Raw genomic sequence first — 19,868 nt, 5'->3', positions numbered from 1 at the left:
AGTCACTCGGGGCTAAGGTAAGGACCAAACACGGCAGAACTTGTGAACATATTGTGACCAAACCGGGTCAGTCCAGGAGCTTTCCTTTACCGTGTCATTCAGTATAGTTAACGTACCAAGGACATTTATACATAATGTATCTTTTATTATTGCTGTACAATAAGCAAACAATACAAGACTTGTAAAGTGCATGTCATTAGTGTTAAAATACTGTACGTAGTATTTCCTAACACTTTGGGGACATAAATAGAAGTGTCAACAACATATGACATAAAAATACTTGAGTGTAATGACAAAATCATGATAAAATACAATTTGGCAGAGGAAAGCACGACTGCTAATAGTCTAGAAATAGCAACACAGTATACTGTTGCTACTAGCTAGCTACTGTGCATATTAGGAATGGGACAATATCTTGCATGATATCTCACAAGATTAAAAAGATAATTTAGATAATTTAGGAAGAAAAATAACTTATTACGTTTTTAAAAGCATTTACAAAATTAGAAAAAAAGCGTTTAAAAATGCGTACAAATGTGTTTAAGTTTGCAAATTGTGCGCACAAGGGTTAACAGAATTCAATCAAAACTGCACTTTGATGCTGACATCCTGAAAATGGTTGCTGTTGCTCCTGATCACTTATCGGTACACCAGATGTGGATCAAATGTTTTCTGTGGGTCTGATGTCACTTGTGATTGGAAAAAAAAAATGGAAACATTTGATTGAAAAATGTGTTATTTGGTTTCCTGTGTTTGTGTTTTTCACACAACACACACACACACAACAATAGACAGGATGCATTCATTACTTTGGAATCTACTGCGGCAATATTTGGGTTTTCCAATTGAAGAATAATTGGTAAAATATTGACATGTCAAATGAGATTGTTTATGATTTGTTGCGCAACAGGTAGCTGAAAAACGAACCTGTTTTTATATTTGAACACTAGCTTGTTCATGTTTTTGTGTCTCGTCCTATCCCTAGATACAGAAGTGCTGGGTCCTGAGGGCAGTGAAGGCATCACACCGGTTCCTCCTCAGACTCCTGGTCCTTGTTACTCCGTTTGAGCAGGCTCATTTCCACCGGGGGGGTCTTCTTTAGTCTCGAACTCACGGCGCTAGGAATAGATGACAAAAAAAAAAAGTCAACAGGTAGAAGGAGGGTCGAGTTTAGCAAGATTTTAATTGTGTTGCCAGCTGCGCTCTCACCAGCTGACCAGAGAGTAGAGGGCGCCAACGCTCAGCACGGCGACGGCCAGGTGCCACGAGTAGCACATGGTGATGAACATCATATTATTGTGGTCCTTGGGGTCCCACGGGGCACCGCTGGGAGGGTACAGCACGTAGCCAATCTGAGATGAAAGGAAAGTCGGGTGGTTGCTTAGCAACATGGCACTATCACTAATTTGGGGTAGATTGTTTTATTTTTCTTAACATTTCTGGTCCTTATTTGAGTATTGTTTTTCAGGCAAATTTTCACATCTATATATATATATATATATATATATATATATATATATATATATATATATATATATATAATAAATGGGAAATCGACTACTTAATCAAGTTTGGTCAGCTTAAGGCATTATTTTCAATGAAAGAAGCCAGCGGAATGAACCAACGTCCGAGTTCATTCTTGTTCACACAGAGGAATATTACTAAAATCATGTAAAGGTTATGATGTCTTCAGCTGATCCAATTAGAAGTGGCAAAAAAAATGGACCCGCGACAAATATATAGTATATATATATATATATATATATATATATATATATATATATATATATATATATATATATATTAGATACGAACGCTAGAAAATATGACGAATTTAGGATGATTTATTCTATTTTGCTGTTGATGCATCTTATACACGGTGCGTCCTATCTTTGGGGAATTACGTTAAATTCTAACCATCAATTTCTGCTCGGTTTTCGCAGTCTTTTTTCCCTAACCTGCCAGAACCAGCTACCCTGCAGCAGCGTCAAGACACAGCGCAGCAGCTCCAGTAGAATGTTGCCCCTGTGGAACAGCTCCAGGAAGGCCACGGCGGCGCCTCCGAAGACGGCGTAGAGCAGCAGCATGTGCAAATGCATGTCCAGCATGGTCCGGCCGTGGAGGTGGTAGAGGAAGAGGAACCCTATAATCACAACAGCTCATCTGTCGGGGTTTGTACCTGACTCTCTTTTGCCAATCAAACGTAAACACAGATGATGTTCGACACCATTCGACCAATCAGATGGACATACGGGTCCCTAAAGCAGGGGTGTCCGAACTTTTTCCTCCGAAGGCCAGATACAAAAAATTAGACACAAGACGTATCTAAAATTGTATGTTTCAACTAGATTTTGCACGCATTAGCTAATTATTATAGGTTTCTACTGCCCGCCATACGAGGATTTTGCTTTCCGATCCCAACTGGAACGGATCACCGTATTTCCCGCACTATAAGGCGCAGCGGATTATAAGGCGCACCCTCAATTAATGACATATTTTAAAGCTATTTCCATATATAAGGCGCAGCGGATTATAAGGCGCGCCCTCAATTCATGACATATTTTAAAACGTTTTCAATCACAATATAGCAATACTCAATAATAACTCTCAATAGCATAACTCAATGTCAATATGAGCAACCTTGTTCAACTGTAAACACACAAAAGAAACAGATAAAGCTTATTTTATCAGTTCATTCCCCATCTACCAATCCCAATCTCAATATTGACCCATATATAAGGCGCACCGGATGATAAGGCGCACCATCAGCTTTTAAAAAAAAAAAATAAGGCTTTTAGTGCGGAAAATACGGTACTTTCGCATGGCGGAGGTCCACTCTATATTCCTCAGCGCTACCGTTGCATTTGTACTGCGCAAATGCCAAACAAAAAATCTTGACTCCAGAAGGTCTAACCCTCATTAAAGAAGGCGATAGCCATCATCATCCTGTCGAGGGCGATGGGCGCCGCTTGGCTGCCGTGTATTATCAGCGACACGCATCCCGCCATGCCGAAGAAGAGATACATGGTGGAGTGCTGCCAGTTCATCAGGTCTTTCCATTGATTCCCCTCAAAATCATACAGCCTGAGTCTCGGCCCGTCGGCCAAAAACTGCTCCCCGAGAATCCCTAGGACGACAAACAATGGCGGTCAATGGCGGAACGTCGGCGGCGGGACGGAAGTAGCTCGCGCTCACCCAGTAATGAGAAGAGGAGGACCAGCGAGCTTTCGAAGATCTCCAGGCGTCGTTGCGTGGCTCTGCCGCTCAGCCGGGTAGAACCGATGCCCTTGTTTCGATGGGTGGCGTGCCACAGCGAGAATTTGGCCGTCCACCAGAGGCCCCCCAGCAGGAAGAAGGTCCCGGGAACCGCGTGGCCCTTGAAGCTCCCCATGACGCTAAGCCCAGCAGTGAGTATTCCAAATCAGCTGATGTCCATTTTGGACTGTAAACGGCATTTGTTCCAGATGAAAATTGGTCAGAAAAAAAGTTGTGAAGGAAATATTTACCCAGGTTATTCATTTGTGTCGATCTCTTCAACGGTGTTCGTTGGCAAAAAGATGCTGTAAAATAGTGACAAATCACTAGTTTGCCTCAATGAAGCTACTCTACACACTTCCACGTAGTTCTTTTGCGCAAACGTGCCACAAGATGGCAGCAAAAGCCTTACTTCTAAATTGAACTTGCACTTAAAATAAATGACATTATGTACATTTGTGTCCACTGTTTGGGACACCATTTTTTTTGTCTATATCTTTTGACTCATTCAAGCCAGGCTGATAAGTCCTGGTGTCCTCAGTAAAGGCCATCCTGGCCTTTTAAATGGTATCTCGTGTGTTCGCCGGAACATAAAATTTATTAGCTGGCTCTCAAAAGGATATATGACATGAGAATGATGAGACAAATGGTATAGCTGCAATTGTGGCACACAGTAATGACATTATGAGAGTATGTGATTGTGTGTGCCATATATATAACCTCATTTGGAGTTATGAACCTGGCTTGATTTGATTTCATAAACACTACGGTGAGCCAGCAACACTTTTAACAATCAAAGGGTCGACCACCGTTTGAATGAAGAGGACACTCAAGCATGAGGGGACGTTTGTTCCTGGCCACATCCACTCGAGGATGAGCATAACACCACCGTTGCTATGGCAACAGCTGCACTAGAGGCAGCGGTGCGGCTTATAATAAACATTTGGAACATTTATGGTTCATTGTGAAGACGTGAATGAAAATATGGAGCAGTTTTCAAGCTGAACAGCTTTTAATGTGGCTAGTAATTTAAAAAAAACAAACAAACAAACAAAAAAAATGCATTTTGGTTGTCTTCTGAATCCAATTTCTATATTCAGAATCAAAACAAATGTAATATGTGGTAAAATTACAATTTTTAAAGAGGAAAAACATGTTACTACTTGTAAAAAAAATATTTGATAATTTTTGGACGAAAATGAAGTTACTAATTTAGTTGTGAATTGATATTTTACGATATTTGATACTTAGAAAAGAGCTACACTATATGCAACACATCTGTTAGTAGCATCTTTTTAAAGATTAGAAAGAATGTTTTTCTTGTGGGTGGGAGGTAATTTGAGAAACAAACAATCGAATTAGGACAACGAGCTAACTTTATGTACAATTTTTTGTATTACATCAATTCATTAAAACGTGAAAAGTTACCCTGTATGGTAATGTTTTCAAACACAGGATATTTCTCGTTAAAACATTTAATTGGAAAGCAGAACAAAATGTTTTATGAAGTATAACCTGTTTAAAAGAAGTAAAAATATCGGATTTTTGTGACCAAATCGAGCGATTTTCAGAATTGTGGAAAAAAAAAAAACACACAAGAAACGGAGTAAATGGGTGTCTTACCCGATGCAGTTTTGTCCCTGGAAAGTTCAAGGAAAAAAAGGTAGTTAAATGAAGAAATAACACATCTTGGTTGCTCCCATCACTGGACTAAATTTCATCGTTTAAATAAAAGCCGAGTTCCTCCTCAGAATCCTCCTCATCTCCGAACCGTTTCGCAACCTTTTTTTCCCCCTCCTAATTTTCCTTCTCAAGCGTTGTCATTGGCTGGCCGCGGTCAGCTGACGGTCACCCTCACAAGATCTTTGGCTGCTGCGCACGTCACTCTGGGTTTTCCACGTGTGCACTTTCATCCGCCTGCTTTATGGCTAAAAAAAAAAAAAAAAAAGACTCCGCAAACTTTCCTGACTAGGCCCGCAGCACGTACACGGCACACGGTGGCGTCAATTTTCCACATTGGCCACTCCTCTCAGCCGCTTCACTCCCACATGATGCATCGTAGTTTGAATAATAAACTTGTAGTTGGCGAGAAGCGTAAAACGTAGTTTACCTCAAATGTTTAAAATATAACATCACATCAGGTTTTTCATTAAAAAAAGCCATTTTTAAAATAATTTTTCATTCTTTTTCAGACAGGGAAAAGACTTAATTCAAAATACTTTTTTTTTGTTTTGTTTTTTTCCTTGACGGTGAAACGTGTCATGGACCATCTTAGAAATTTGGGGATTTTAGAGCGTTGTCTTTGAATGTTTTAAAATGGAAAGTCTTTTCAGTCTTTTTAAGACAAATATAAGCGTGTTTAGGGTTGTAAGTGTTTTTTTTTTTTTTCAAGAACTTGTGGTTGGGTTTTTGGTATGGATTAATGCCATTTTCATTCGAGTGAAATGATTTGTGAATGCACCACTAGTTGCTTGCCACCAAGATGCCAAGAGGTTGTGAAGTATTTTTATACAAAAACCCCAGCAAATAATGAGTGACAAGGACTAAAAATAATACAATAGCAAATTGGCGGGGCTTGACCGTTTAATGTCCATGCAGAGGGACGGAGGGGTCTCGGAGCAAGTTAGCATGCACATATTACAGCAGTAGGCTTGATATAACTACACAAAAAAATACACTGAAGATGTAGCGGTGCTGAAGATTTAGCGGTGCCTACGGAGGGAAAGCTGCCGTCGGAACGTGTACTGCTGTTGCTGTTTTTCTGCGGCGCCGACCTCATCTGCTGACCTCCTCCTGTCACTCAGTCTCCTCGCCACGCAGGACGTCGCCGTCTCGCCGACACTGCGTGGGCCGCACGGCTCGGACCTGCGAGTGGCCTTCCATTCCAAAGCAGACTTAATGGGTGGGAGAATTTTTGCAACAGACATTTTAGACGAAATACGTGGCTATTAACTCATTCACTGCCAGCCACGTAAAGGAGATTGTCATTGGTAACCAAGTAAAATTGGATCTTTGACGTATCTAACCCCCGGCAGCTCTTTCCCCCCCCCTCACACGTCGTCTGTATTAACAGGCAATTTGCAGCCTGTAAGCGGCAGGCTCCTCTCGATGTGACTTACATTCTTTGGCTGGCTCAACCAATCACAATTACGTTCTTTGGCTGACTCAACCAATCACGTCCACTTCCTGGTTTGCTTCAGTGCAACTGAAAAGTTAGCTACTGTAGCTAACCGCCGCGGCTAACGTGGGTAACGTTTCATGCTACTTTTGCGGGGCATTTTATGGCAAGAAAGTGAACCCTCGTCGACTTGACACACTTATAATTAATACACAGCAATTGAGTGATTGATTTGCAATAAACTACTATCTCTTGGCAGTAATTGATTTCAAATCAATCGCGGTTAACGTGGCTAACAAATTTATGCTACTTTTGGAGCATATAATGGGAAGAGCGAACATTTTTCAAGATAGTGTGCATTTGTATTTATATTTTAATATTGTGCATGGTAAATATTTGTTATTGTGACAAATACTGTATTATATATTTTGTTTAAAAATAAACCTCTTCATAAAATCTAGAAAATAGTTACCCCAATTTTTTTAAATATATATTTAAGAGCTGTATTTTCAATATCGTGCCACCGCGCTAATTTTGTTCAAGGTTATCATACAGTCCGATTCTGATATCGTCCCATGCTTATTGCCAAGTAAAATTGGATCTTTGATCACTACAACCGTCATTGGAAGACGAGTAAAAATTGATTTTGACATCTATAACCGTCGTTGGCAGTCAAGTAAAATTGGATCTTTGATCACCATAACCGTCATTGACAGCCAAGTAAATTTGAATCTTTGATGTCTATAAAGGTCAATGGCAGTGAATGTGTTAAGCGTGTATCTTGGGAGAAACTTTTTTTTTTTTTTGTAAGTTCTACTTACAAGTATTTGAAAGCCTTACCTCCTTGTGGAAGGTGTGCACACAGTGCAGCTCTTGAATGGCACCGCCACTTTTGTACATGTTGTCATGACACAGTAGACACAACTTGGCATCATTGTTCTGGGGGAAAAAAATGGATGAAAAGCTGTCATCGCCACGAAAAAAAAAAAAAAGATCCATGAAAACCCAAATGAGAAACCTTAACCCACACCTCCAGATTTAATTTGGGTTAAAACTTAACCCTGGCTCAAACTGAAACTTGAAACAATACTTAGGAACCCAAATATATTTTGGAAATCTTAACCCAGGTTTGAAATCTTTGCTCTGTCTTAAAAGCCTTACTTTGAAGCCATAACACAAGACCTAATTGAAACTCTTACCCAGGCTTGAAATTTCGAAACAAACTCAAACTCTAAATTGAAAGTGAACTTTGCACCCCCGACCCTGTCTTCAGGTCCTACTTTCAAACCCTCATTTTGACGTAAAACACAAATTAGAATCCCTAACCTTGACAAGAACCTTAACCGTGACATGAAATCCTACTTTGAAACACTCATCTCTGATTTGATGCCCTAATTTGAAATCCTGTTTTGAAACCCTAATTTGTAATCCTAACTCTAAATTACAACCCAAACACTGATTTAAAACCCCACTTTGTAAACCTAACCTATTCCTGAAACTCCAAATTTAGAACGGAACCTTTGCTGGACATCCTTAGTTTTGGGATCTGGGTAAAGGTTTCAAAGCAGTCTTTCAAAATCTCAAGTCCAGCTCACAAGGGACAGTGCGCATTTATCTTGAAGACAAAGTCTCTTTTGGAAGGATTCGCTCAGCTCCGGGATGGTGCCGATGCGGTTCTCCGATACGGGCGGCTTGGAGCGTCCGTTGTCGTCCGAGAACGTCCGCCGGGCCCTCTGATGAGGTCTGACCTCGTCCTTCTCCTCCCGACTCTTGGCGTGGCTCGGCGCGGGCGCCACGGTGACCGCGTGCAACCGGTTCAGCTTCATGGCATCAAGCTGGGACTGTGAAAAAGAACCATAATTTTAGCGACTGTTTGATTGTAGGTAATTATGTCGCGTGATTATTTTAGCATTTTTCTCTACCAGTTTGAAGAAGTGAATGCTTTGACTGGAACAGTTGATTTTCTTTTCAAATCAAGAGCCAATTCATTGGAACAGGAATCAACTTATTGCTGAGTTGCGTTATAGTCGCTCCCTTCCTCAGCGTTGTTTGCCTTTATTTTGTCGAGTTATATACAGTACTCATGCATGGATATTGCCATTAGTGATGTAATATGTCTATATATATATATATATATATATATATATATACTGTATATATATATATATATATATATATATATATATATATATATATATATATATATATATATAGATATATATATATATATATATATATATATATATATAGATATAGATATATATATATATATATATATAGACATATATATAAAATCCAAAATTAGGAGGTATTTGCCTGTAAAAAAATATATATATCTATGTTTACCTAATTGAAAATATTGAAAATAGTATATTCATTGGGTTTCTGATATAAATTGTAGTTAATTATGTGTAGATGGAAATAGACTTTTTCCAAATGGACAATTGTGCACTTTGTAGACTTAATCAGTAAAAACATTCCTCCGTTTTCAAGTTACTGTAATTCAAAAGTTAGCTTATTGTACTAGCTAATTAACTGATCTTTCAATCGGTCAGATTAATGGCACAGACTTTTTTAAAAAGATAAATATCACTATTACGCTTGATAATTTCAGCGCTACTTTGGACATTGCTAATGCTAACCAGCATTTGCCCAGCTGTAAAAGCTTAATAAATGTCTACATTTAAATCGGGCTTAAAATATGAATTAATTTTCATTTGTGGCCTTGAGATTATGCCAACTATATTTAGAAATCATCAGATCTCACTTTTAAACTTGCTCAAATCAGCTCTAGTTCGGACAGTGCTAATGCTAACCTGTGAAAGCTTGGTAAAAAATTTAAACTATACATTTATTTGTATTCGTAGGCACAACACTGTGTCCACTTTGTAGGGAAATAATAAGATCCAACTATTAATAGTGCTAACTTTAGCTCCACTTTGGACAGTGCTAATGCTAGCCAGTCATAATATTGTTACATCACTTTGCAATGTAATAATATCTATTGTAAATTGCATTAGCTCATATTTGGCATTTACAGTAGTGCAGTGGTGTCAAACATACGGCCCGCGGGCCGGTTCTGCCCCGCAAATGGGTTTAATCCCGCCCACAAGATGATTTTGCAATGTAATGTATAAAAACGAGCTGAATTGTTAAACATTTTGAAATGTTTTACGATTAATAGCAACGTGTCATGATTAATACTGATGTTGTGCATGTACTATTTTGACCACTATTAAATAAGAATAATACATCTGAAGTTGATGTTTTAAAGTTATACATATTGATATATACCATTGTTTTATTGGTCCAGCCCACTTGGGAATAGACACCCCTGCCGTAGTCATATCTATTGTAAATTCCGTTATCCCACATTTGGCGTTTAGTGTAGCGTGCGCGTCAAGCTTGCAGATGTTCACTCTGCGATATTACACGATTTGGTTGAAAATTTCAGACTTTAATAACCCTTGTGCGGTATTTCGTCCAATCCTTTTATCTCTCCATTAAATGCATTTCGCATCAAAGCAAAGCGTTGAAAGGAGACATCAGGAAGCTGAAATTCCACCCAGATGGTGACGGCATGTCGGAGTTTAACATGGCATGACCATTTAAATTATCACACTACAAGGATCTCATGGTTAAAATAGTGCTAGTAAAATGTGGAAGAATTTGTCCAAAAAATGGACACGATACTGCCAAGGGTTAAATGAGATTTAAGGGTCTCCCAATAGGGTTGTAGTTTCAAAAAAGGATTTGATTTTCACCGTCAAGTTCGGCAGGGTTTTGGGTTCACAGCTTGGGTCATGGAGGATACACATGCATGAACCGGCGTTTTATTTACCACAGTGGGAAGAGACGCCCGTCTGTCAGCTCTTGTTTTGGCGGGCCTGCGAAAACTTCGCTTCCTTTCACGTGAGTGTCCACCAAAACCTCCTCCGCCACACCCTTCAGCTCCGTGTCCCCAGTAGCTGCTCATCCACTTGGTGAAGTTGCCGTCGTCGTCCTCGTCGTCCATGATGATGGCGGGCAGGAGCCTCAGCGACATGATGCTGCCGCGCTCAAATTTTGACCGACTCAACGGCTGACTGACTATTCCACGGCCATCCTGAAATAACCCGCCACGATCCCTTTTAATCTACGTAACGCGGCCGGCGGAGAGTTTTCACTCTGGCGAAACTGAGGATGGGTGTGTTTTGTTTTTGGAAGCCTTTCCATTTTGTTCCAGTCAGCGAGTCCCCCCAGGGCACCTCCACGCTGTGCCCATACTTTCCATGAGTGCATGAAACATGTCAATAATTATGGAGTGCTCCGTGGTCCTGGTATGTAGGACAACAAAACATCAGTTCATAACGCTGCTGTGGGGACATGTTTGTGTGTAGTCATGCAAAATTGGGGGGAAACAAAGGAAAGTAACGAGAATACGATGAATCTCATAGCACTAGCTAGCAAGCGGCAAAGAGCTGCATCTAAATGAAGCCCCGCATAAAAATATTTGAAAAAAAAAAATCTAAACATACCTGCTTTCTTGAGTTAAAAAAAAATCTCACAGTAGTTGTGAAACTCTTCTTTTGCATCTGCGCCTGTATTTTACTGCCCCTTGGTGGCCAAGTGGTGCATGCCAAAAGGCGCAACATAATGTCTATTATTAAAAATGTGACAAAAACGGTTTGTTTTGCTTCTTTACACTTTAATGAAATGTTTTAGTATAAGTGTGACTAAAATAAGCAGATTTTATACAAGCACTTACATATATGACTGAATCGCTAGTTATGTATGCCACAGTAAGATGCATAGGGATCTTTATTTTTAGTTTGTAGGTTAGTATGATGATTGTGTATGTGTTGGACTCTTTGCCAACTACTCGCTGTCCCATTTGGGAGCTGAGCCATGTCTGGATGCCACTCAATGTTTTTTTGCCCGTGGCAATTTGTCCTCGCCCTGTGACCGATGCTCTCCAGTTGTCAAAGTCAACGACTGTTAACCCCATCAGGCTTAAACAATGTTAGGGGTTTAAAGTAAGATTTCAAGCCACGGTCAATATTTTGAAGTTAGGACTTCAAAAAGAGGCTTTCAAGCCACTTTTATGGTTTTGTGGTAGGAAAAATCAGTGTAATGATTTGTGTTTCAAAATGGGGTTTTAAAACAAGAGGTTTTTCAAAGGTAAATGATAATTTCGAGGCAGTGTTGTTTCAAAAAAGGCTTTCAAGCTTAAACACGTCTATTTTCGGCATTATTTATCTATGATTTATATCACCGTATGATTTGATTTGAAAAGATCATTTACTCTTTGAGAAAACACCCGTAATACATATCAGACTGCTTGGAATCACGTTTGGCGTACCCACGATTGAAAACTACACTTCCCATCAGCACGTATCCCATGAGTCCTCACGTTGGGCGAAGCACGCGAAGAAGACGACGACTGGTGCAGAGCTGCCGCTAACTAGCTAGCCGAACCTGGGTTGCTCATCATGGCTGCCTCCAAGCCAGTCGAGCCGCAGACCGGCACCGGCCTACCCCGATGGCAGCTGGCTCTGCTGGTCGGGGCTCCGATCGTGCTCGGGGTGGGAGCCGTGTACCTGTGGAACCGCAGCAGGGCGAAGGGACGGCCGGGGAAAGGTAGCGGCGAGCGGATAACACCTGAAGGCAGCGCCAGTCCGGAGCAAGGCCAAGACCAGAGGCTGGAGAATATGGTACTGCTCGAAGATTTCGCATGGCGGCGTTTACGTTTGGCGGTTCGGAGCGCACTTCAGGCTTTGACGCCAGGTTCACCGGCGACGGGCGTGTCATTGCCGCAGAGGTGACGGGGACCCAAGGGCACCTGCCAGTGACAGCTACCCACCGGCTTGGGAGGGCACGCGTCGCTCTTATCCACCCCATTAAACCAATGGGAATATGCTAATGCTACAAGCTAACTCAACTGCCAACTGGCTAAAAATCAGTTACTATGCTCGCGACGGTTAGCTCCTAAAATGTATGTTATGTAAACGCACAAGTAAGTAATTGTGTAAAATTACTACGTTAAATTTTAATATTTAAATACGAATGTAACTTTAGTGTCTGCCACTTAGCCAGACTGGAACAGGTGAATGCACCGGTGTCAAACTCAAGGCTTGGGGGCCGCATCCGTCCCTCCACATCGTTTTTGTGAACGCGAATTACATTATGTAATAAAACATGGAGCTATAGCAACTAGGTTCTGATATGTTTTTACGGCTGATGCCAATTTTTGCTAGCAAAAAAATAAATAAAATTGTCCAGTTTAAAAAAAAATCATAATAAATAAAATAGCATTTCTTTCTTCCCAATGGGTGTCATTTAATTGTGTATTTTCACTTTTCACTATCTGCTACCTAAGCAGGGGCCAAACCGTAAATATTTTGTTGATTTAAAAAAAAGTTCTTTTTCGGTTCCCCAATAGCATTGCTTGGTGCAATTAATTAAGTTAAAAGGACATTCATTCTTGTCATATGTTTGTGCTAATAGTAGATACATGGGTGTCATATGGAACAAATTCATGCTTAATTTGTTGCATGTATTATGATTTTTTTTCAAAGAAACTGTGACTTTAGGCCGTGTGTGAAGTAGCGATATCAAGTTCATTTTTTTGTAACTTCTTTGCATTGCCTGCCTAATCATTGCCTTTAAAAATTAAAATTCCCTTTGTTTTGAAAGCCAGGTTTGAAGAATGGCTAATTTTATGATTTATGTTTAAGGATAAGACTATGGAATCAATTTATTTTTAAAAGAAATCACTGACAGCATTACCGCTTTTATACAACTGCTGTAAATGGTTAAAGTACATTAAGATTAAAAAACAAAAATCACTGGCAAATATTAACCATCTGGGCAATTATTTTCCCCCGGTGCAACGATCGCCTGGGCCCTAATTCCAAGTGTTCTTTGTTTGTTACAATCCCATTTTTTTTAAAACAAATGTAATAATAGTTAAAGAAGCAGTTTTTACTTGCTAGTGATTTCAAAACTACACTGCAGTTATTGTGCATTTGTCATGTAATATGAAAAATATGACATGACGTTCTATGACATCATACGACGCTAATTTGTGTTTTTTTTTTGTGTAATACTGCTAGCCTCAGCACAAAAACAGTGACTAGGCAAGATTTTTGGCAAATAAGAGATGCCACTAATAGGCACTATTAAATGAATACATTTGGAATGCTGAACAATGACGAACACAAGCGTTCGATACTCCGTGGCTTTTATGTTTCATGTGTCTCCATTTTTAGAGTCCTTTGGATAGAGCCCAAGCAGCAAAGAACAAAGGCAACAAATACTTCAAGGCAGCCAAGTATGAAAATGCCATCCAGTGTTACACCGAAGCCATTGCGCTCTGCCCCGCCGAGCAGAAAAGCGATCTGTCAACATTTTACCAGAACCGAGCGGCGGCCTATGAGCAACAGGTTAGTGCGACATTCTACTTTCCCAATTGCAATAAAATTGGATTGCCATTAATCTGGTCCACTCCAAAAAAAAAAACATCAAAAGTATTACAATAAAAAAAAAATCACACCTGCATTATTATGTAAAAGCATACAGTGATTACGGTAATTCCTCAAATATAAGACACACTGTTTATCGCAAAAATGAAGTCCAAAAGTATGGATGCGTCTTATAATTGGTAACTTAAAGATAGGAATGGGACGATATCAGATTCTGACGCTATGATAAAATAGCGTCAAAATATCACGGTATTGAAATCACAGTTCCAAAACTTGTCATTTTCAAATTATTTGGGGTACATGGCCATTTTTCGACATTTAAAAAACAGTTTTCTTTTTAAACAAAATATATAATACGTAACTTGTTTCAATAACAAACATTTACCGATGCTAAATTAAAATAAATCTGTAAATAAAATGAAAAACAAACTTTTAGTGAGTAACACGGGTTTTGCTTAAACACAGTAAACATGAATTCTTTCTGATTGAACACTAAGAATTTGGGTACTTAATTTGTATAAAATAATAAGAATAAAAAAAGCTCAATCATTCAACTATTATGTGCATCAATTGATACACAATGTGGATTCTGTCTTTTCATGTTGACTATTTGCCGCACGCACATACGTACAAACAAACAGACTTCCTGTCACTCAAGGTGTCTGGCAAGTAGATGAGATGATCCAACGCTACTTCGTGTTCCTTATGAGTTGTGTCGTCTGGCATTTGGAACCCCGCTTTTTACTCCTCGTAATGTCCGAAATTGCGCGTAAAACACGGCCCGCGGTGACCGCCGTTCATGTTGAAAAACACCAGACAGCCTTTGCAACGGCGCTTTTTATTTTTGACACTGACTGGCGTTGGCGTTCTACCCTCCTTGTTTCAATTCACTGGATATTGCGCCGCTCCTGTTGATATATTCACGACAAGCGGTTTGCTTTTTCCACAGATGAACTGGACGGAGGTGGTGCAGGACTGCTCACAGGCTGTAAAGCTCAACCCACGTTATGTCAAGGCTCTGTTCAGAAGGGCCAAAGCTCTTGAGAAGCTGGACAACAAGAAGGAATGCCTGGAGGGTGAGCCATCGCCCTGTGCAAGCGAGGGTTTTCTGTACATAAGTTGGAAGATAGCATGAGATTTTTGGCATTACTTCCATCAGATGTCACCGCCGTGTGCATCCTGGAGGCCTTCCAGAACCAACAGAGCATGCTGCTGGCTGACAAGGTGCTCAAGCAGCTCGGCAAGGAGAAGGCCAAAGACAAATACAAGGTAATCACATTTCCTATTGGAGAAATTCTTTGTGTGTCATTAAGTTCCAAATTGTGCTCAATTCAAAACATTTAACCTTTTAACTTGTAATTGAACTTATTTCTTCCCATGCCCAAACTGTTGGCGTCATAGGACTTTTTCAAGGTGCAGTGGGTCCACTGTTCTTAAATGTGAATTGAAATCGCACTACGTTTAAATACGGCTACAACTAGCGATTATTTTCAGAATGATTTTTTTTTCTTGAGGAACCCCATTTTTGAAGCCATGATTTAATTTCCATCCTTTTATTCTAAAACATGGGCATTTTCTCACATTGACAGTTCAGAAAATGAAAACTTTTTTGAAAATATTATTCAATTGCTGGTTTTATCATACCATGTCGGAAAAATGTATTTCTCAAAAGTAAATTTAAATCTTTGTAAATTTCTTATTTTGGTTGAGCGCCGATAATCTTTCTGACTTTATAGAGGGCAAAATAAATATGAAAATCTGTAGTTTGGGAGGATGATTCCAAGGATTTGGACCATTTTAGGTTTCTAAACGATTAACTGATAATCAAAAATAATTAGTTGATTATTATGCACGATTAAATCTTTTTAAACTGTCCATCCTTCCCATTAAAAACACCAAAGACAATGGAGCTAAGAATGAGGTCTTATTTGATCAGGGAGAAATACTGACACCAAGTGGCAGGACGTTAGCATATATTTGGGTAAAAAACACTTAACCATTTTTCTCTCTCGCCTAGAACCGCGAGCCAATGATGCCTTCCCCCCAATTCATCAAGTCATATTTCGGTTCCTTCACCGACGACATCATCTCGCAGCCACTGCAGAAGGGTGAAAAGAAAGACGAGGACAAGGACAAAGAGGGCGAGACGTCCGAGGTCACGGCCAGGTACGAGAGAAGACCAGTTGCTTGTTCTCGAGGAGACGGCTTCAGTAAACTTGTCTCAATGGCAATGAGCCAGAAAGTAAAAAAGCGAAAACAAAACGCTTCGGAAGATCAAAAAGCGGAACGAAAGAGACATGTTGAAGGTAAACGATCGAACACTCACTCAAATTGAAAAGCCGACTTTGCTTCCAAAATGGGTTAAATGTGGTTGTGATATTAAGAAGATGAAGGTGGATGCTCCATGTGAGTTAAGCCTATTATTTTAATAATTTGGACTGTGATAATGTCTGTTTTTGGCCATGACTTGTAAATGCAGTTTGAACCTTAAACTTGTCCGTTTTATTGCGCAATTTCGGGGACCCCAAACATTTCTGGTGGGACCAATAGCCTTTTAGTGCTGCGAGTCCCCAGGCCAAAATAGTTTCCGGTGGTAAAACACTTTTTTAACATCCGCTCTGCTCCATCTCCTCAGCTCGGGCTACTTGAAGGCCAAGCATTACATGGAGGAGGAGAACTACGATAAGATCATCAGCGAGTGCACCAAGGAGGTGGACTCGGAGGGCCGCTACACGGCCGAGGCGCTGCTGCTGCGAGCCACCTTCTACCTGCTGATCGGCAACACCGCTGCTGCTCAGCCCGACTTGGACCGTGTCATCAACATGCAGGAGGCCAACGTTAAGGTTCGTCTCCTGCAGCCGCTAGATAAAATGCGTGCGTGTGAACAGATTTGCAGACCGGGTTCCTGGAAACAACAATGCTTATTTTATCGAAAGATGCTCTCATAGGCTAATTTCTTCTTCTCGGCAGCTGCGAGCCAACGCTCTGATCAAGCGCGGGAGCATGTACATGCAGCAGCAGCAGCCCATGCTCTCCACGCAGGACTTCAACCTGGCGGCCGAGATCGACCCGCGCAACCCAGACGTCTACCACCACAGGGGCCAGGTACGCACGCTTCCGCCGGAACAATGCTAAGCTAGTCCGTATTCTGGCTATCCAGCTTAACTCATTCACTACCGGGCTATTTTTTTTTAAATGTGGGTCTAGTTAAAACACGTGAAAACATGTGAATTTGAATAAAGATGCAAAAATAATCAACTGATTGCCAATAATTGTTAATTGGAGCGCTAGAGTAGAAAAACTGCAAACTTTTTTTTCTTCTTTTCTACTTTTAGGACCGTTTTTGGCAGGTTGAAAAAAAATGCCTCCACATTTTCCATTTTCTTCTCACTATTTGTGTGTTTCCTTGTGCGTTTGATTTTTTTTTTTTTTGGGCAGCTGAAGATCCTGCTGGACCAGGTGGACGAAGCCGTGGGCGACTTCGACGAGTGCATCCTGCTCAAGCCCGACTCTGCCCTGGCCCAGGCGCAGAAATGCTTCGCTCTGGTGAGTGCTGATGAGCGTCTCTCACTTGCTTCGGCTCAACGGCTTTGCGCGCAAACCCGCTCCCGCGTCCTCCAGTACAGACAGGCGTACACCGGCAACAACCCGTCACAAGTCCAGATAGCCATGGATGGCTTTGAGGACGTCATCAGAAGGTTCCCCAAGTGCGCCGAGGGCTACGCGCTGTACGCTCAGGTAGGGACGCTGCCATTTATTCACAGCGCGTCATCAAAACGTGGAACTTTTCCCCTCGCCTCCGTTTTAGGCACTGACCGATCAGCAGCAGTTTGGAAAAGCCGATGAGATGTATGACAAGTGTATCGAACTGGAACCGGACAATGCCACTACATATGTACACAAAGGGTAAGACTGACATACGGTACCGGTCAAAAGTTTGGAAACGCCGTGAAATTACTAATAAGACTGGTTTCAGTGTGGCTCGAAAAGGCCTCAGTGGGTTTAGTCAAATTAAAAAATCTCAATAAAATCTAAACTCTCAATCCCTATTTTGTACAGATTATTACAGCTCCAGTGGAAGAGAGACCTGGATTTAGGTCTGGACCTGATCAGCAAGGCCATCGAGATTGACAACAAATGTGACTTTGCCTACGAAACAATGGGAACAATTGAAGTTCAAAGGTGAGGGGGTGTATTTTTAAATCGAAATATGTTTTAAACACATTATCAAAAGTATGTATATGAGAATAATATTGAAAATAATACATGAATAAATTACATATAAATACATATATTTTAAATATTATAGTTTTTTAAGTAGAAAGTGTATTTTTAAATCAAAATATGTATTAAATATGTTTACAAATGAAAATATATAAGTATTATATATACAAGTAAATAATTTAAATAATGTGAATAAATACCTATATTTTAAATTCATTATAGACCACCCAGATGCCTATTTTGTTTTAAATTTATATTTTGAATTATGCAAAATATATTTGTATTTAAATACATTTTAAATATATTAATATATATAAAATAGAATACAATTAATAAGTAAATAAGAGATAATATATATATATATATAATTACATATATTTTAAAAATATAGAATGTATTTAAAATATTATTTATTCAAAGAAAAAAATAAGTATAAATCAAAATATTAAATACGTTTTAATAAACATTTGTATAACCTGAATAGATACATATATTTTAAATACCTTACATATTCAATGTTTTAAATATTTAAAATAAAAAATATATTTTAAATAGCTAACATGAAAATATATTTAAATAAAATTACATTTGATCTAAAATATATATATTTTTTTTATTCAAAATAAAAATACATATTCTTTTAAATTAAAAAAATATATTAAATACATTTTAAATCTTATGTACCTTTTCTTGAATTAACAAGATGGTAACTTGGCTTTCAGGGGCAATCTGGACAAAGCGATCGAGATGTTCAACAAGGCCATCAACCTGGCCAAGTCGGAGATGGAAATGGCGCACTTGTACTCACTGTGCGACGCGGCGTACGCTCAGACGGAGGTCGCCAGGAAGTATGGCCTCAAGCCCCCAACGCTCTAACTCCTGCGCCAACTTCGGAGGCTTACTCGTTCTCCAACCGTAACTGTATTCAACTTTGCACCGATTTGTCTAAGGGAAAAAAAAAGCGCTGGATTATAATGTGTAAAAATATCATATGAAGCATTGTGTGTATGTTGTGTTTGAAGAACGCTCTGGAATGCTTAGGGTTTTGGTCCCCACCACAATGGTCTTATACACTTGTCCAGATGACAGTTAATAGTATGGAGAAAAAAAAAAAGTGGACTTGTGATTGGTCATTAGAGTCAACAGACTATACTGTGAGAGCTAGTTCAATTATGAAAAGTGTTTTCTTCCAGTTATCTAACAATAGTTCCAAAAAAGATTCAAACCATGTAGCCAAATGTGTGGTATGGGTATGTTTCAGTTGGGGAGTATTTTCATTTGTTTGTTTTAAACGGTGAATTGCCTGGGGGTTTTTTCCTTCTTTTTCTACGTTTTGTGCAGCATGTTTACTTTGTAATGTGAATGCAACACTTGGGCTGTTTGAACACTAGGAAAATCTTTGCCATCAAGCTGATCCGAACGCCTCTTTTTTTCTTTCTTTTATTTTTTTTAGAGCACTTTCATTGCTAACACAATCGAGGTTGTATCATTTCTTTTACTTTTGGGGACAAGAAAACTGGTTTTTGTTTTAAACTTGTTACCGGTGCATTTAACCAAGCTCCCCTCATTTTATAGACAGGCACAAGTTAATGTCGACGTTCTGAGATAGCCACACTTGATTTTGACTGACAAATTCTACTGACATTTTTCATTGATAATGTATGGTGACCAAAGTGAAATAGAATTTAAATCTGAATAAAGTTATGATTCCTGGAACTTTGCTTTTACTGCAACAAGTAGCATGCACGATATCTTTATTTTCGCTGGGTTTTCTTATCAGTACTGATGTTTTGCTTTAATATAAATTA

General features: G+C 39.6%; 3 protein-coding genes across 6 annotated transcripts; 1 reads left to right on the top strand and 2 right to left on the bottom strand.

Annotated features, from left to right (window-relative positions):
* Nucleotides 1–83: 83 nt before the first annotated feature.
* On the bottom strand, nt 84–5,032 carry tmem45a (transmembrane protein 45a). 3 transcript variants are annotated; one of them, XM_088426571.1, is made up of 7 exons: nt 4,879–5,032; nt 3,507–3,560; nt 3,196–3,395; nt 2,915–3,127; nt 1,959–2,143; nt 1,210–1,352; nt 89–1,118 (listed from the first exon to the last, which is right to left on the bottom strand). In XM_088426571.1, exons 3-7 carry the CDS (start codon nt 3,389–3,391, stop codon nt 1,022–1,024), a joined length of 834 nt encoding a protein of 277 aa, XP_088282697.1. In that variant the 5' UTR covers nt 3,392–3,395; nt 3,507–3,560; nt 4,879–5,032; the 3' UTR covers nt 89–1,021. The 3 variants fall into 3 exon arrangements, with proteins under 3 accessions (XP_088282698.1, XP_088282697.1, XP_088282696.1); XM_088426572.1 differs by lacking the exon at nt 3,507–3,560 and having other exon boundaries at nt 84–1,118; nt 1,218–1,352; nt 3,196–3,442; XM_088426570.1 differs by lacking the exon at nt 3,507–3,560 and having other exon boundaries at nt 93–1,118; nt 3,196–3,442.
* Nucleotides 5,033–5,825: 793 nt separating this feature from the next.
* lnp1 (leukemia NUP98 fusion partner 1) lies at nt 5,826–10,689 on the bottom strand. 2 transcript variants are annotated; one of them, XM_088425721.1, is made up of 4 exons: nt 10,215–10,689; nt 7,969–8,214; nt 7,214–7,312; nt 5,826–6,149 (listed from the first exon to the last, which is right to left on the bottom strand). In XM_088425721.1, exons 1-4 carry the CDS (start codon nt 10,416–10,418, stop codon nt 5,958–5,960), a joined length of 741 nt encoding a protein of 246 aa, XP_088281847.1. In that variant the 5' UTR covers nt 10,419–10,689; the 3' UTR covers nt 5,826–5,957. The 2 variants fall into 2 exon arrangements, with proteins under 2 accessions (XP_088281847.1, XP_088281848.1); XM_088425722.1 differs by having other exon boundaries at nt 5,826–6,131; nt 10,215–10,682.
* A 1,081-nt stretch (nt 10,690–11,770) lies between these two features.
* On the top strand, nt 11,771–19,776 carry tomm70 (translocase of outer mitochondrial membrane 70). The gene is made up of 12 exons (XM_088425719.1): nt 11,771–12,066; nt 13,624–13,797; nt 14,786–14,912; nt 14,996–15,105; nt 15,854–16,002; nt 16,472–16,679; nt 16,807–16,941; nt 17,275–17,382; nt 17,458–17,574; nt 17,645–17,742; nt 17,896–18,018; nt 18,783–19,776. The coding sequence occupies exons 1-12, from the start codon at nt 11,845–11,847 to the stop codon at nt 18,934–18,936; spliced, it is 1,725 nt and encodes a 574-aa protein (XP_088281845.1). The 5' UTR covers nt 11,771–11,844; the 3' UTR covers nt 18,937–19,776.
* Nucleotides 19,777–19,868: the final 92 nt, after the last annotated feature.

The sequence above is a fragment of the Hippichthys cyanospilos genome, chromosome 10 (assembly GCF_059441005.1).
Source record: "Hippichthys cyanospilos isolate Australia breed blue-spotted pipefish chromosome 10, RoL_Hcya_1.0, whole genome shotgun sequence".
Taxonomy (NCBI): Eukaryota; Metazoa; Chordata; class Actinopteri; order Syngnathiformes; family Syngnathidae; genus Hippichthys; species Hippichthys cyanospilos.
Note: the sequence above shows the minus strand (reverse complement) of the source record. Positions and strands in the feature narration are given on the sequence as shown.